The sequence below is a fragment of the Crocodylus siamensis genome, chromosome 14, assembly GCF_052110815.1.
Source record: "Crocodylus siamensis isolate JL-2025a chromosome 14, ASM5211081v1, whole genome shotgun sequence".
NCBI classification, from domain to species: domain Eukaryota; kingdom Metazoa; phylum Chordata; order Crocodylia; family Crocodylidae; genus Crocodylus; species Crocodylus siamensis.
Genome location: NC_143408.1, coordinates 8,217,258 through 8,233,435, shown reverse-complemented (window position 1 = coordinate 8,233,435; position 16,178 = coordinate 8,217,258). Strand labels below are relative to the sequence as shown.

The following is a 16,178-nucleotide window of genomic DNA, read 5'->3' as shown; positions in this document are numbered from 1 at the left end:
AGCAGAGTAATTATCTCACATGACACTTGGGGCTGTTGTCTGGGCTGCTTCCGGCTCACGCAGGGGTCACCTGGGTATCTGCACTGCAGCACGGTGGGCAGGGCAGGCAGCCCCTTGGCTTCCCTGTCTGTGACATGGGATAGGGGCACCCCCTCCCTAGCCTGTGGGCAGATGCAATCCCACATTGCTGGTCAATGCCGTGAAAGCCTGGCCTGGCGAAGGCCCTCCCTGCCCGAGTTTCAAGCGTGTCTGGATTCACCATGCAGGTTTGGCTCCCAGGGCAGACTTTAATGAAGTAAAAGGCTCCCATTGGAGGCATCAGCCACCCACTGACTACCAGAAGTCCCATGTGGTGCCAGGTCCTCCTGCTGCCCCCCGCTGCGGGGGTCCTGCACCTCCTCTGGCAGTGCTGGCCACTGACAGAGACAGGATCCTGGCCCTTAGGTCTGCTCCTGACGGCCTGTGCTCATGCTCACCCCCTCTCTGTTGTGTCCTCCTCCAGCCCTGCATCCTGATGAACAACATCCAGCAGCTTCGTGTCCAGCTGGAGAAGATGTTTGAGGCCATGGGGGGAAAGGAGGTCAGTATTGGGGCTCCCTGCTCTCCCAGCTGGCATCACAGGGGAGGCTTTCTCCTTTCCCCACGTGAAAGCAAAGCTTCTGTGATCACAGCCCCAGGTGAAGCTCCACAGGAGCCTGTCCCAGCCAGGCAGTGCATCCATGTGGTTCTCCTGCCTCATTGTCATGCAGCCAGAGCCCAGTCCAGGGCCATATCTTGGGCCACTCTCATGGCCCTTAGTAGGAACATCATCCCATTGCTTGGTGAGGGACCCAGCCCACTGAAGGCAATGCATGGCTTGAGCCTTCTGCCCCCTGCTTATAGACCAGCGGGATGCTACCAGTGCTGGTGGCTTGCCCTAGGGAAGTACTTGGCCCCATGCTTGGATGCATCTATAGAGCATGGGCTGTCATGGAGGCCCAGAGACTTCCATGCTTAGCCTGAGCCAGTGCTGGCACCCTCACTTTGGTATCACCCACTGAGCTATGACTGCGCTCACCTAACCACACATGTCCATCCTCCAGCTGGATGCAGAGGCCAGTGACATCCTCAAGGAGCTGCAAGTGAAGCTCAATAATGTCCTGGATGAACTGAGCAGAGTTTTTGCAACAAGGTAAGCCTGGCTGAGAGGATGGCAGCCAGTGGCAGGCATGCTGGGGCAGGCAGGCAGGAGGCTTTCCCTCTCACTGAAAGCATGGCGGGGGTGGGGGGGTGGCTCTGCTGCTCTCCAGGGGAAGGCCCCACATGTGGTGATGCTGGGAGTGAGTGCAGAGCATCAGGGCATCAGTCTGCTGCCAGTTCGTGCTGGGGGCATGGGGTCAGCATCCCTGCGGTCACTGAGCTGCCTGCATCTCGTGGCCGACAGCTTCCAGCCCCACATTGAGGACTGCGTGAAGCAGATGGGGGACATCCTGAGCCAGGTGAAGGGCACCGGGAATGTCCCTGCCAGCGCCTGCAGCAGCGTTGCACAGGACGCCGACAACGTCCTTCAGCCCATCATGGACCTTCTGGACAGCAAGTGAGTGTAGGGGTGCGAGGGGCATGGGGATGGGAGAGGGGCAGGAAGAGCCCTGTGAATAGGGGAGGACAGAGCTGCAAGACCTCCACAGGGATGGGAGGGAACCTGGTCAGGCAATGCAAGTATGCCGCTGTGGGCCCAGAGATGATTGTGCTGAGTGACAAAGAAGCTCCTCTTGCAGGCCCTGGGGAGACCTCTGCCTGCCCCCCACCTGCCCCTGCATGCACAGACTGAACACACCTCACCCACCCTGTCTCCTGCTCATCCTGTGCCCCCTGGGATTCTCAGCCTGCCCCATCCTCGGTCCAGCAGTCTTCCCATCCTCCTATCTGAACAGCGGGACCCTTGCAGATGGCTGGGTCTCAGCGGGGCCTTGCTTTGACCCGCACAGCCTGAAACCATGAAGATCTGTGCCCACCTCGTGGGCTGCTCCGGCCCTGGACATGCAGCCCTGCAACTGCCAGTCTTGCTGCTAGGATGCAGAGCTCAGGAGCTCAGCTGGGGTGGGGCTGGTGCCTCAGAGCAAGCCCAGCCCTGCCTGCCCCAAGGGACCTGCTGATGTGAATTAGCTGCTTCCTTTGAGGCCAGGACCGGCCCACATGAATGTAGCCTCTTCCCTGGAGCCCTGGGGAGCATGGGGGGCAGCAGCTCCACTCCACGGCCCACCTCCATCCTCTCGCTGCATCTTTCCTCAGCCTGACCCTCTTTGCCAAGATCTGTGAGAAGACGGTCCTGAAGCGGGTGCTGAAGGAGCTGTGGAAGCTGGTGATGAACACCATGGAGAAGACCATTGTCCTCCCACCGCTCACAGACCAGACGGTGAGCTCCACAGGGCCAGGGCATGAAGGGCAGGAGGGGAAGGACCGAGTGGCACCCTGTTCTGGGAGCTCAGGCCCAGACGCTTGGCTCTGGGGTGAGCTTGGCATAGGGATGTCCACCTAGTAGAAGCTCCAGATGGAGAAGGCTGGTGCAGACTCCTGCCCTGCAGTGCCAGGTGCATGAGGCTGAGCCCCTGCTGCAGTCAGAGCGTGCTGCTTCAGCCAGAACATGCAGGAGGTTGCTAGTGCCGGAGGCCAACAAGATGAGGAGGAGCTAGCCCCACCTCCCAGCCCTCCCACCTCAGACTGTAGCTTCCAAGGCATTTCCAGATCACCCTGGCAGGTGGTTCCCCATGTAACCAAACAGCCTCCTGGTATAACAGCCTGGCTAGAGGGACCTGATCCCTTGCCCTCTGGGGACAAAGCCTGGAGCATGGCTTATGGCATCCCCTCCCTTTGAGTATGAGGTCCCTGGCAGCAGCCCCCTTACTCCAGCTTCGGTGCAAAGCTGAAGCATAACTCCCTGCCCAGGGCAGGGCTTTATCCATCCCCACATGGCTGAAGAAAGATGAGGCTTATCTCCAAATCCATTCTGGCTCCTGGGTCATGGCTCCCTGTGGGCACAGGCATGTGGGAAAGGCATTGTGTGGCCTGAGCTGGGCTCCATTGCTTCTCTGGGGTAATCATGTTGCATGGGTGGGGATGGTGGGGGGACATTTGGGAGCGCTGAGGTTCTCTACTCATTGGACACAGGGCCTCAAATGGGCACACTGGTAAGTCCCCAGCCGGGGCATTGCCCTCCAGCTCCTCTTGCCTCACCAGACCCCACACAGCAGGCGTGGGAAACAGTGTTAGTAAGAGCAATGTGAAGCCTGCTTTTATATACTCCAGGGGCTCAGCTGGCCCCTGGATGGCCCCCAAACACAGGACAATGGCTTAGTCCCCTGAATGCCCTCTCCAAACCCCAGCCCCAGCCCACTCTTGGCCTGGGCATGCTCTCTCAGGAGACTGTTCTTCTTTCCCTTTGACTTTCCAGGGGGATTTCCTTAAATGAAACCCTCCTTTCCTTTGGCTGCCCCAAGGCAACTGGCCTGTCCATCCACCATGAACGAGGGCTCTTGCATGGGACCCTCCTAGCATTTTTCCCAATCAAGCAGCCATGGCCAGCTAAGGAGGCCCGTTCACACCTTCCACCCAGAAGCAAGCACCTGCACAAGCAAAGACAAACAGGCTCTGTCCTGTTAGCAAACCCTCCCCACCACCCCCATCACCATGCTCTAGCACTGCAGTGGCTCTTACTAGACCCAGCTGCCAGCACCCCTGCCAGGAGCCTCTCAGACAGCAGCTCGGGCCGCAGTATTTTGGGGGATCTGATGTCCTGGTGCAGAATTCCCTAGGACCTTCCTTCACACAGTAGTTGAGGGCGTTCAGATGACACTGGCCCAGCCGTGACTCATCCCCTCATGCATTTATTTCATGCTGTTACTCCCATCAGAGGCATTTGCCTCCATCCCCTGGACATGGGCAGGCTGCTGCTTTCACAGCTCAAGTGTTTCATAGTTTCATAGTTAGTAGGGTCAGAAGGGACCTGAGCAGATCATCAGGTCCGACCCCTGGCCATGGCAGGAAAGATTACTGGGGTCAAACGACCCCAGCAAGGTGTTCATCTAGCCTCCTCTTAACAACCCCCTCCTCTTAAAGACCCCCAGGGTAGGAGCCAGCACCACTTTGCTTGGAAGTTGGTCCCAGATCCTAGCCGCCCTGACCGTGAAGTCGCGCCTCCTGATGTGTAGTCTGAATCTCCCCTCTGCCAGCTTGTGACCGTTATTCCTGGTCACTCCTGGCAGTGCTCGGGGAACAGGGACTCCCCCAGTGCCTGCTGATCCCCCCTGACTAGTTTGTAACAGGCCACCAGATCCCCCTCACCCTTCTCTTTTGGAGGCTGAACAGGTTCAGGGCCCGTAGCCTGTCCTCGTAGGACCTGCCCTGCTGCCCCCTGATCATGCAAGTGGCCGCCTCTGGACCCTCTCCATGCTGTCCACATCCCTCTTGAAGCGCGGCGCCCAGAACTGGACGCAGTACTCCAGCTGCAGCCTGACCAGTGCTGCATAGAGGGGGAGGATCACCTCCTTGGACCTGCTCGAGATGCATCTGTGGATGCAGGACAAGGTGCGGTTAGCCTGCCTGACCGCGTCTCCACACTGCCGGCCCATGTTCATCTTGGCATCATTAATGACTCCAAGATCCTTTTCTGCCTCTGCACTGACGAGAAGGGAGTTCCCCAACCTGTAGGTACGGTGCTGGTTCTTCCTCCCCAGGGGCATCACCTTGCACTTGTCAGTGTTGAAACCCATCCTGTTCTCATCCGCCCACCCCTGTAACCTGTCTAGGTCCGATTGCAACCTATTCCTTTCTTCTAGCATGCCCACATCCCCCTACATCTTAGTGTCATCAGCGAATTTGCAGAGGTGCTTTTTACCCCCTCGTCCAAGTCACTGATGAAGATGTTGAACAGCGTGGGCCTGAGGACCGAGCCCTGGGGACCCCACCGCCCACATCCCTCCAGGTCGAAAATGACCTGTCCACTACCACCCTCTGGGTGCGGCCCTCCAGCCAGTTGGCGACACGTCTGACTGTGTGGGTGTCGACACCACAGTCCCCCCAGTTTCTCAATGAGAACGGGGTGAGAGACAGTGTCGAAGGCCTTCTGAAAGTCCAGGAAGACAATGTCCACTGCTACCCCTGCAGCTAAGGATTTGGTGACCTGGTTGTAGAAGGCCACCAGGTTGGTCTGACAGGACCTGCCACTAATGAACCCGTGTTGGTTGCCCCTAAGTATAATCTCCCCTGCTGGCCCCTTATGGATGTGTGCCAGGATAATTTTCTCAAACAGCTTGCCCAGGATCGAGGTAAGACTAACTGGCCTGTAGTTCCCCAGGTCCTCCTTCTTCCCCTTTTTGAAGATGGGAACCACGTTGGCCTCTTCCAGTCCTCCGACCCCACACCAGAGCACCACGAGTGCTCGTACAGCCGTGCCAGGGGTCCCGCAATGACCTCAGCCAGTTCCCTCAGCGCTCGGGGGTGGAGATCGTCCGGACCGGCTGATTTGAATACATCCAGTCCCTCCAGACGCCCCTGACTAGATCCTCCCTGACCCTTGGCCTGGGTGCGCCTCCCCTGGGGTCTGACAGGCACCCAGTGGGGGGCTGTTCTGGCCCCTCCTCAGGAAAATGCAGGCAAAGAAATCGTTAAATATGTTAGCTTTGTCGTCTGGTGTGACGACCAAATTTCCTAGCCTGTCCTGCAGGGGCCCCATGTTACCCTGTACCTTCTTTTTGCCCCTTATGTATTTAAAAAAGGACTTCTTGTTGTCCTTGATCCGGGTTGCTAGTCCCAGTCCCATCTCCACCCTGGCCTTCCTGCCCCCCGCTGCAGCCCCGACCAACCACAGTATAGGCATCCCTGGGGATGCCCCTCCCTGCCATCGGGTGTGCGCCTCCCTTTTAGCTAGGAGACATTCCCGGATACTTCTGGTGAGCCATGGGGGCTTGTGTGCCCTCCTGCTCCCTTTGATCCATGTTGAGATTACCTCTCTTTGGGCTTGGAGGATTGTCTCCTTAAGGAGCGACCTCTCTCCTTGGACACCTGGCTCCCTCCTGTCCGGGACCTCAGCGCCTCCCCGACTATTCTCCTTAGCACAGTGAAGTCCGGCCTCCTGAACTCTAGGGTTGCTGCCTTGCTGCAGGCCTTTGCCACCCTGTGCTGGATGGTGAATCCCAGCGGGCGATGATCGCTGTCGCCCAGGTGGTCGAGCACCCGCAGCCCCCTCACCAGGTCATCTCCCGTGGCCAGCACCAGGTCCAACACGGCGTCTCCCCGGTGGGGCTGTGCACCTCCTGGGTTAGATGGAGCTCCTGCACTCTGGCTAGGAACCTAGGTGAGCCGTCAGACCCGGCTGACTGCTCTTCCCAGCAGAAGTCTGGAAAGTTCAGGCCACCCATAATGACCACGTCCTTTGACCTAACTACCTCCGTGAGCTGACCTAAGAACTCCTGGTCGAGCTCTTCCCCTTGGTTGGGAGGTCTGTAGTAGACCCCCACCATTAAGTGTCTTTCCCCTCGACTGCCTTGCATCCTAACCCAGGGCACTTCCGAGCGCCCCTCCTCTGACTCTGTGCTACCTGGTGAGGATGTGTATTCCTCCTTAATGTAGAGTGCCACACCTCTGCCTTTCCTCCCTGTCCTGTCCCTCCTGTACAGCCTATAGCCCTGTTACCTGCTTGCATTTCACAAGCTCTGTCTCTGGGAACAAGTGCCTGGCTTGTGACTAGGAGACCTCTTGGGCAAACCCCAGCGTCTGCTGGGAGTAGTGCTGGTGGGAGTTAGCTCCGTGCCAGGACCAAGCCAGTGCTCCAGTGGGGAGCTAGGGACGTGCTGCCTTCTCTGATGATCCCTCTGGCACACCTGGGAAGGGAAGGGGTGTTAGCTTCATTTCCTTGGGGGTAATTCCCTGATGCACTTCCATCTGAGTCTGAAACCTCCTGCTTCTTGACCCCCACCCCCTACATAGCCTTGCTGTGCGCTGCTAACAGCGCCGTGCTACACTCCAGACACAGCTGCATTCCTGCAGCGAGGTGAGACAAGGCCTGCTAGCGTGTGGTAGGTTGTTGGCGGGACAGAAGGCAGGGTTGAAGCAGGGAGTTGCTTTGCTCAGGAAGACTGAACAGTGGAGTAGGGTAGTGCCCCTGTCAACAAGTTAATCTCCAGGAGAGCTGCGTTGTGCCATTGGCACTGCTAGAGACACAGTCTTTACTTGAGCAAAACACGCCTGGCTGTCGACTTCACTGACATGCCTCTCTCTAGAGCTGCAAATACCTTGGCAGTGCAGCCTTCCTATAGGGGCCCAAACCATCCTGCTTCCCCCAGACACAACCCTCATTCGCAAGGCCCCCGCTGCACTCAGAGGGAGCAGGCGGCTCCTGACCGCCCAAGCACAGGCAGGGAGTGAGCAGCCCCGGGCTCCTAGGACCAGCTGGAAGCTCCCGGGCTCCTGCGGAGGCTTGGGGCAGGGGAGGCAAAGGCTGTGCTGTGGCACAGTGCGCTGGATCCCAGCACCCTCCTGCCCCCTCAAAGCAGAGAGAGGCCCGTAGCGTGTAGCAGGCCTGGGGGGAGCTCCCTGGGCAGCTGGCGATGCTGGCGTGGGGCTGGGTGGAGGGGGCTGGCATTTGGCTGTGGGGAGGCCTGGCTGTGCGGGGCGGGGGAGGCACACAGCTGGGTGTGACATGCTCATGTGACGGTTGTTCTCTCCAATTGTTCTGCTCCCTTCACAATGGCAGATGATTGTAAGTACGGCAGCTCCCTCCCTGTCTGTCTGTCTGTCTGTCTGCTGTGTGTTGGTTTCAATCTCAGCCGGTTATTGTCTTGTGTGGCTGCCCGCGCCCTGTCCCGTCCCCTTTCCTTCCCTTTCCCAAGTGCCTTCACCTCTGTTACCCCCTGTCGCTGAGCTGCTTGGCACCAACTTTGACTTTTAGTGAAGAGCCCTCTCCCTTGTCAGGCTTCTGGGCTCAGCTCTGGGCAGTGATGGGTTGCCCAGTGGGGCTGGACAGTGCTGTGGGGCACACTGGACAGTGCTGAACACGTGTACAGGGATGGACTGAGGGGGCAAGGGCTGGCAGGCTGGGTTGTGGGGAGGAGCAGCCTGTCTGAAATGGGTTTGCTCCATTGGAAGATGCCTGGCGAATGTAAGCTGCTGCGGGAAGTGACAGGGCAGAGAAGGAGCCGATGCCTTGACTTAGCAGACCGGCTTCGCTCAGTCACACTAGCTACCTTGCAACCCAGGGCCTCTGGGCTTCTGCTACCAGCCCTGGTACCTTGGCAGAGCCACTGCCTCTCTCTGTGCAGCTTCCTGGTACAAAATGGTGTTAAGACTTAGCAGTGCTAATGGAAAGGCCAGACCCGGTTGTGAGTGTGATGAAGGGGACATTTCCCTAGCAGGGAGAATCCCAGACACATCTGGACTGTGAGCACAGTGTCACAAGGTGCAATTCCTTTGGGTTGTGGGTTTGAGTTGGGTGTTTTTTTCCAGTCATTGAGTGCTCAAGGGACAGTCAGCTCCTCCATTAGAAAGGCAAGTCCCTTCTCATGGATGCAGTGGGGAACTATGAACTGGGATTCCTGGGTTCCCGTCCCAGCTCTGCCACTGGCTCATTGCCTGGCTATGGTGAAGCTACTGCCTCAGTTTTCCCAGATCTGTAAAATGGAAACAATAGGGAGTATCATGATAATAGGACTAAGTGTGCCAAGATCATTCTGTCCCGAGATATCCTGCTGCAGAAGGCAAGGCAGCATCGTATTCGCTAAGTACTGGACATTTAAACTTCCTTCAGAGCCTGCGGGGAGCCTCAGGCTAAACCTTGGCCATTTTGGTCCCCTCCCACCCTTTGCTTCTAATGGAGCATAATTATTTTTCTTGGGTTTTGTCCCAGCTGTGCGTGGTGCAACCCAGCTTTGGAAACAGCTCGGTCTTCCTCGGCAGAGGCAGCCCATTGCATGCACAGCAGCCGGGGTGCCACTTAGGGCCCAGAAAGAGGGTTGCTTGTATGGGGTGGTGAATCCTCCCAACCTATATTTAGGGGATTAAGTCCTGGTGACAGGCAGTGCTCTAGGTGGCATATCATGGGCCCAAAGGACTTGGTGTCACCCATCATGAGGTTGTCTTCATTAGGAATAAGCGGCGAGCTTTGTCCAAGGAGATGGCTAGCATGGGGAGGCTAACTGCTAGCAGAAACTAGGCCAGTGATGCCCAGCCATGACATGAAAACAGCTCCTCTTTCCCTAGGAGCAGCAGTCCTAAGCTTGTGTTCCCACCTTCTGGGCTTGTCCCCTATAAGACTGTGCTCCTGGGGGACCTTTGGGGAGGACAGTGCTGCCTCCGCTGCTTGGCTTCCCCTGCTGTCTCTGCACTGATGGGGTCCTGGTGTCCCATCCCTTCTGCAGGCTCTGTCAGTCCGAGTTTCCTTTCTCCTGCTCCCCTAGCTCAGCCTGGTGCCTTGCATGGCCCTGGTCTTGCCACCAGTCTCTTGCAGAGGGTGCGTCCCCACTGAGCAGAGCCCGGCAGCTCCTACTTGCCGCAAGAACGGGAATGGCCCCTCCTCATGGACAGGCTCTGTCCCATGGCCCCTGTTGCTCACCTCCTCAGGCAGTGTCAAGGCCAGTATGGGCTGATCCTTCAGGGACCCCCAGCGTTGGGTGCTGGGAAAGGCATCTCGATGCAGTTTTCCCTGTCACGGGATCTGGTTGTGCAAGGGATTTGTCTTGGATCAGGGTGCTGTGGGTTGCAGTCGGGGCAGAGCCCCCCTGTTAGCTAACAACAGCCCTGCCCCAATACCCTGTGGCAAAGCATGGCATATGGGGCATTGGCGTTTGGCTGAGACCTTCAGAGGAGAGGCGCTAGAGGAAGGGCAGGACATTATCCCGATGGGAGACAGCCTTGTTGGTCCCAAACCAGCAGGACTCCCAGGGCAGGGCATGGCCCATCCGGGCATTCGGTGATACTCATGGGCTTGCGTGCAGCCAGTGCCCTGCAGCGCATGTGCGCCCGGGATTATTCATATGCAGAGTTTGCCTTGGGGTGGGGGATGGATGAACCAGCTGGCTTCCCAAGGCCCTTTCCAGCCTTCTTTGCTGTGACTCTGCGATCCCTTTCCCTCTGTTTGGATTATTCTTTACTACTATAACAATGTGGTTTCTCTGCTCACAGCCTCCCCCATCTGCCAACAAATACACCCCCACACATACACCTCCCCCACATCGTCTCGCACCAATGGAAGGTATAAGGGTGCAGGTGCCCATTGCCCTTTGCAGTCCTGACTGCGTTCACCATCCTCAGCCGCTGGAGTCCTGTGACCCCGAGGATGGGGAGGCAGGGGGGACATCCGCTGCCGTCTCCTTTCCCTCCAGCAAACATGCACAGTCACTCGTATGCTTGCCCTCATCCACTCGCCCCCTCTCTGGACCATTGATCAATTCTGACATTGTTTCTACAGGGAACGCTCTTGAGAAAACATGGCAAGGGGACAGAGAAGGTAATCAGCCCTCTGGCTTCTTTGACTGTCTGTGATAGCAATGTACAGCCAGCCCAGGTCAAAGCACTCACTGGCTCTGCTGAGCACCTCTGGGCAGGTGGACTTTGGGTGTCGTGACTCCTGTGTCGTGTTGTCTGGGTGTGTGCTGTGTTGTGCTGTTTGACTATGTCTTCTTGGGGGAGGGATGTGCCAGCTGGGGGTGCAGTGACACGTGTAGGTGTGTGTGTTGCCTGGTGCAGCGTGTTGTGCTGTGTTTCAGGTGTGTCGGTGCCTCTCGTGCTGTGATCGTGGGGTGTGTTCTGGGGTCCTTGTGTGTGCTGGGTATCAATGCATGTGCCAATGGGCGTGTGTTACCTTGTTAGCGGGCATAGTTGGGTGGACGTGTGAGAGACAGGGCCCAGCAGGGCAGGGGCACACCTGCTATCCTTAGAGATCCCTGGCTGTGGCTGCAGATCAGATGGGTGCAGGAAGGAGCTCCCAGCTATAGCAAAGGCAGGGCCACAGGGTTGGTTTCCTGGAGGAGCAGTGGGACACCCAGCTGGCCTGTCATCACCTAGCCCTGCCCTTCCATGGGGTTAATGTTCTGGTTCCTGTGGTGCAAGGTAACAGATCTGCCCCAAAAGAACAGCATGAGGAGCCCGGGCAGTGGGGCAGCAGCCTGGCACCTTGCAGAGGGAAGCAGAAGCACAATACCCTCCCCAGCCCGCTGCAGAGTGGCAGGCACATCCCCAGGAAAGTGCCCAGTGGGAAACACAGCGGCAGATTTGCTGCAGGGCTGGGGACAAGGAGGTAGCAGAGTGCAGGGCTGGGGACAAGGAGGTAGCAGAGTGAGCTGCCAGCTGGCCCAGAGCATAGCAGTGTATATTGGTTTGGGAGACATTAGGTGTGTACGGACTTCTGTGTGTGTGTGCACATACATGTGTGCACGTACACAAGGCGTGAGCTGTATGGAGGTGAGTAGGAAGCCATGTCTGCTGGAAACGGTCAGCCAGTAGCTGCTCCTGGCAGGAAGACTGAGAGCAGTGCTCTGGGCAGCAAGGGTGAGGGAGGAGTGACTCTTGGGGGTCAGCGTGTGCCGGAGGGGAATGACACTGGCTCCCCCTGCCAAACAAAACTCTTATTAGGCTTCTGCCATCTCCCAGCCCAGGGGTGAGGCAGTACCTGGCAGACTTGGCTGGTAGCCTGGCCTGGTCATCATGTCCATCTGAAATGGTCTTTTTTAACATTTGGGGTTCAAATGGCACTGGATGTGGGGCAGTTAAAGAGTAGCCCCGGAGCCCAAGGCAATACACCAAGAGCCAGAGCAGCTGTCCAGTTTATCATCTGAACACGTTCAGCCAGGCTGCAGTGGGAAGTGTGCACGTGAGAGCTGGAGCGTGGCACTGGGAGCCCTGGCTCCTGGGCTCTCTGTTTGGCCACTGATTTGCTTTTTGAGCATGCACCACCCACCTTCCCCCAGCACGCCTGAGTTTCCGAAAATGACTCTAAAAGAGTAGTGGCCTGCTCCCAGGGAGCTTGGGGTCAGTCAGCAGGAGCTTGTAGCAGACCCTGAGATCCTGTAAGGGCAAGGAGATGGAAAAGGAAGTGGCTGGCCATGCAGACTGCCATCTAGCAAGGTGAGCAGCTTGTGAAATAAGGGTGAGACCTGACAGACTCCTCACAGGTACCTTCCTGAGGCAATGGGCCAGATCCTGCCCTGGTATAAACAGGTACCAAGAGATATGTGCCAGCTTACACTATCAAGGACCCGGGCCCAGAAAGTCCAGGCCTCACCACTACTAGCCGGAGGAGAGAGCACCCATGGCCCTGCCTCCGCAGCACCCAGCGCTGGTGCACGGGGAGGGGGTGCGGGCACCGGGGGGCTTGTGTGTTCGCTGCTGCTGAAGCCAATAACCATATCCAATGCTGTTCTCTTTCCAGAGCAGGGTGAAGCTGCCCAGTCACACAGATGTAAGGATGCTGTGTTTACTTCTAACCTTGCTTGGTGCCCCCCCTTCCTCTGTGCCTCTTGCCTTTGTTCTCGGAGTTGTCGTCCTGTGCATTTGGGGGTGGTTTGGGGGCAGGCCTGTCACTTGTCTCGCTGGTCTCTGTTGTACTGAAAGCCTTTCTTCCTGACTGTGTCTCTTCTTGCTTACCTGCTTGCATGAGGGGGGCAGCCGGGGGTGGGGGCTCGGGGCCAGCCGGTGAAGGACTAAGGGGAGGTCATGTCATAGCAGAGAGACTGGAGCTGCTGCTGCCAGGAGACATGAAGGTGTGTAGGGGCTGGTCCTGCCCTGCTGGCAGTCCCAGCCCTGCAGGAAGGAGCAAGGGCCAGTGATTAGTGGGAGAGGCTAGGAGTCAAGGCACTTGGGGTCCCTCCTGGCTTTGGGAGGAGCTGTGCCTAGTGGCTGGTGCCGGCCTCACTGGGGAGCACTTCCCCCCGCACCCCAGCCAGCAAGGGGGACAGTCCCCCCACAAGCGGCAGGGGCAGCTGAGGTCCCTGCCATCATGTTGAAGTTCGGTGCAGGGCTGGAGGAGCTGATTCAGCTGCTGGGACTGGGGCTGGGCCTGACCCGGGTGACGCAGGGCTTGTTCCCACCCCCAGCCCTGACACTTATCGGTTAGGGCAGGGGTAGGCAACCTCCAGCACAGGTGCCAGAGCGTAGCACGTGAAGACATGTCACTTGGGGTGAACGGCAGGGAAGGGGCTAGGGCTGTGCTGCCCCAACAAGGATCGGGCCCCTTGCAGCTGCCCCGCTTGCCAACATGATAAGTCAAGGGTGCCGGTGTTTTTAAATGTCGCTGACCCTTGGGTTAGGGCCTGATTAGCCTGAGGTGTGCCTGGCTGAGTCCTTTCCCTCTCTGTGGCAGCAGCTTGGCCAGGGCTGAGGGGTATAGGGCGCAGCCTTTGTAAATGGGCATTGGAGAGCGATGCCAAGAGAAGAAACCCCCCGGGGGGGCAGCTGTGCACAAGCCCCTCCCTCCGTGCCCCCTTCCAGCCAGCACCAGGACAGCCACCTGCCTTGCTCTGCTGCCACCGCCTCCCTGTGCGGGGGCCGAGAGCCCTGCGCTGCAACGGCCTCTCCCAGCCTCTGATGGGGGACAGCGGGGCTGGGCTCAAAGCCCTTCCTTCAGGAGTGGGACGAGGGCGGCTGGGGAGCTCGGGCAGCCTTGGGACAGAGCAGAGAGGAGCGGGGTGGGAAGGCAGGAAGCACATGAGGGGTCAGCATCCAGCACATGCACAGGCGTCACCGCGGGGAAGTTCACCCACGGCTGCAGGGCGGCTGCTGAGGGATCAGAGAGCAAGCTGGACTCCCCGCCTCGGGTCCAGGGCTGCCGTCTCCGTGTCACCCCGGCTCCTCTGTATCCTCCTGTTCCTCTCTGTGGCCTGTCGCACTCGAGCCCCCTCTCACACCCTGTTTAGCCTTCTCTTTTCTTTTACGCTCCCTGGCTTGTTTGGTTCTTGTTTGGCTCTGATGGGCGGCGGGGCGGGGGGCGCATAGCTGAGTTTTAGGCTCTGTCTCTGATCTCCTAGCCCCTGTCCTCAGCTGAGCCCCCTGTCAGGATGGGGGGGGCAGGGAAGACGTGGCAGGGCCTCAGGTCTGGAAGGGGAAGCTGAAAGCACCTCCAGGATAGGCTGCTTGCTGGACTTGTCTGGCCCAGAGGGAGAGTGAGCAGCCTGGCTCCACTCTGATCCCAGATTTACACCCTGGAGGCCCCTGCCTGTAGGCTGCAAAGCCCCTGCCTCACATCCTGGCCCAAGCTCCAGGGCAGGGGATTGGTAGGGAGCCCCTCATTTCCTGAATATTGACCTCTCCCTCCTGGAGAAGGGATTTGTGCCAGAGGGCAAGCTTCAGGCCTGGCCCAGAGGGACTCCAGGAAGGGCCGAATTTGATGGCTGGCTTGTCACTTGAGGCAAAGAGAGTTTGACACAGCATAGGCCATGGGCAGAGCACTGGCTGCAGTTCAGACATGTCGGCTCTATAGTCCTCCAGGCAAGAAAGACATCACTGCAGGTGTCCAGCAAAACAGGGAGTAACCCCTACAGACCTTAGCTTCCTACAGGGTCCACTGTCCCAGCCCAGGGGTCCTGCAGGCACAAGGGAGGGGAGGAACATTTGTTTGGATCCCTCACTCTTGTCCTTTCTGCTCCCCAAATGTCCCTGTGGCAGTGCTTCTGGTCCCAGGCACTGTATGTCCCCAGCCTGCCCAAAAATACCAGCTCACTGCTGCTAAAGACACGAACAACTGTGCATGCGGGGGGGGAGACACATGGGGGGACAGGCAGGCAAATGAGTACAAAGGTTTTCTTGCCACTACATTGCATTCTGGATGGACACACACACACATGCACGTGTACTGCTGCCAGCCCTCTCTGCTGTCCTGTGAGCCACGTCCCCCCTTGGGGGCACTTCCAGCACCATGTCAGGGGCTGAGCCCAGCCAGCGTAGCAGCCTGCTCACCTGGCCTTTTGTTTTTTGTTGTCTCTCTTGTGCACTGCAGGGCACCCAGATGATCTTCAATGCAGCCAAGGAGCTGGGACAGCTGTCAAAACTGAAGGTAAAAGGGAAAGAGGCTTCAGCTCAGGCGAGGGACTGTTTGCAGCGGGAGAGCTCCATTGCATTCAAGGCAGGAGCTCCCGAACCACCAGGCTCAGTCAGTCAGTGGATGCATGTGGCACAGGCAACCGTCCATACCTGGAAATCTGCTTGGATTGCCAGCAGTTGTTAATGGGGCGTGTGAAGCGGGCTAGTGAGACATCACTAAAATACCCTTGTGTAGCGTCATTCCTAATGCGCCGGTGCACGGGCTGTGCCCAGGTGTGGTGCCTCAGTGCGTAGTTGGGGAGCCGGGGAAGGGAGCCAGGCACCAAGTTCGGACTCTGTGCCCCAGGGCCTGGGGAAGTGGGTGGTGCAGAACTGGGTCTCACAGATGGGCTCACCCTTTCAGGACCACATGGTGCGTGAGGAGGCCAAAAGCCTGACCCCCAAGCAGTGTGCGGTGGTGGAGCTGGCACTGGACACCATTAAGGTAAGTCTCCATCCATTGCTGTGCCCATTGCTGTAGTGCCTGAGAGCCCTGGGACGGGCACAGAACAAAGGCAGTCTCTGCCTCGGGGAACTTAAGACTCTGAAACAAAAGGCTGGGGATGGATACAGACTGTATGACAGGAGCCACCACATCCCTGTCTGCCTGCTGCCCTTCCCCGTCAGCACCCCAGGCTCGGCAGGTTGGTGGGGCGAGGGGTGGCTGGCAACGGAGGCGCTAGGGACTGCAAGGGCTGCACTGAGGAGCCACCTACCCAAAGATGCAGCAGGGGAAGTGTAAGTTGGTGTGACAGCACTGGGGCATAGGGTGGTGCCGAGACCTCCATGGTACAGCCGGGCTGTGCAGAAGGCACGACACCTTCCTGGCACACTGGCTGCCGTGCCGCTTTGTCTTGTAGCCGTGCCCACCCTGCCCAGGGACCCCCACTTCCATCCTAACTCCTCTCTCCCCCACAGCAATATTTCCATGCAGGAGGAGTTGGGCTGAAGAAAACCTTCCTGGAGAAGAGCCCCGACCTGCAGTCTCTGCGCTACGCCCTCTCCCTGTACACACAGGCCACTGATTTGCTCATCAAAACCTTTGTGCAGACACAGTCATCTCAGGGTAAGCACCGTTAGCACCTGCCCCCCTCCACCTGCAGCTGCTGGCCTGCGCTGCCACAGCTGCAGCACCC

The 16,178-nt window shown here is 58.3% G+C and overlaps 1 protein-coding gene across 1 annotated transcript in view; it reads left to right on the top strand.

Moving 5' to 3' along the window:
• Positions 1–16,178, top strand: part of UNC13A (unc-13 homolog A) — a 104,154-nt gene that overhangs the window by 73,120 nt on the left and 14,856 nt on the right. The window contains exons 32-40 of the mRNA XM_090028008.1: positions 503–580; positions 1,083–1,171; positions 1,424–1,576; positions 2,272–2,395; positions 10,439–10,477; positions 12,398–12,427; positions 14,960–15,016; positions 15,407–15,487; positions 15,961–16,108. Of these exons, the coding sequence (XP_089884134.1) occupies positions 503–580; positions 1,083–1,171; positions 1,424–1,576; positions 2,272–2,395; positions 10,439–10,477; positions 12,398–12,427; positions 14,960–15,016; positions 15,407–15,487; positions 15,961–16,108 (799 nt within the window). The remainder of the gene's footprint in view (positions 1–502; positions 581–1,082; positions 1,172–1,423; positions 1,577–2,271; positions 2,396–10,438; positions 10,478–12,397; positions 12,428–14,959; positions 15,017–15,406; positions 15,488–15,960; positions 16,109–16,178) is intronic.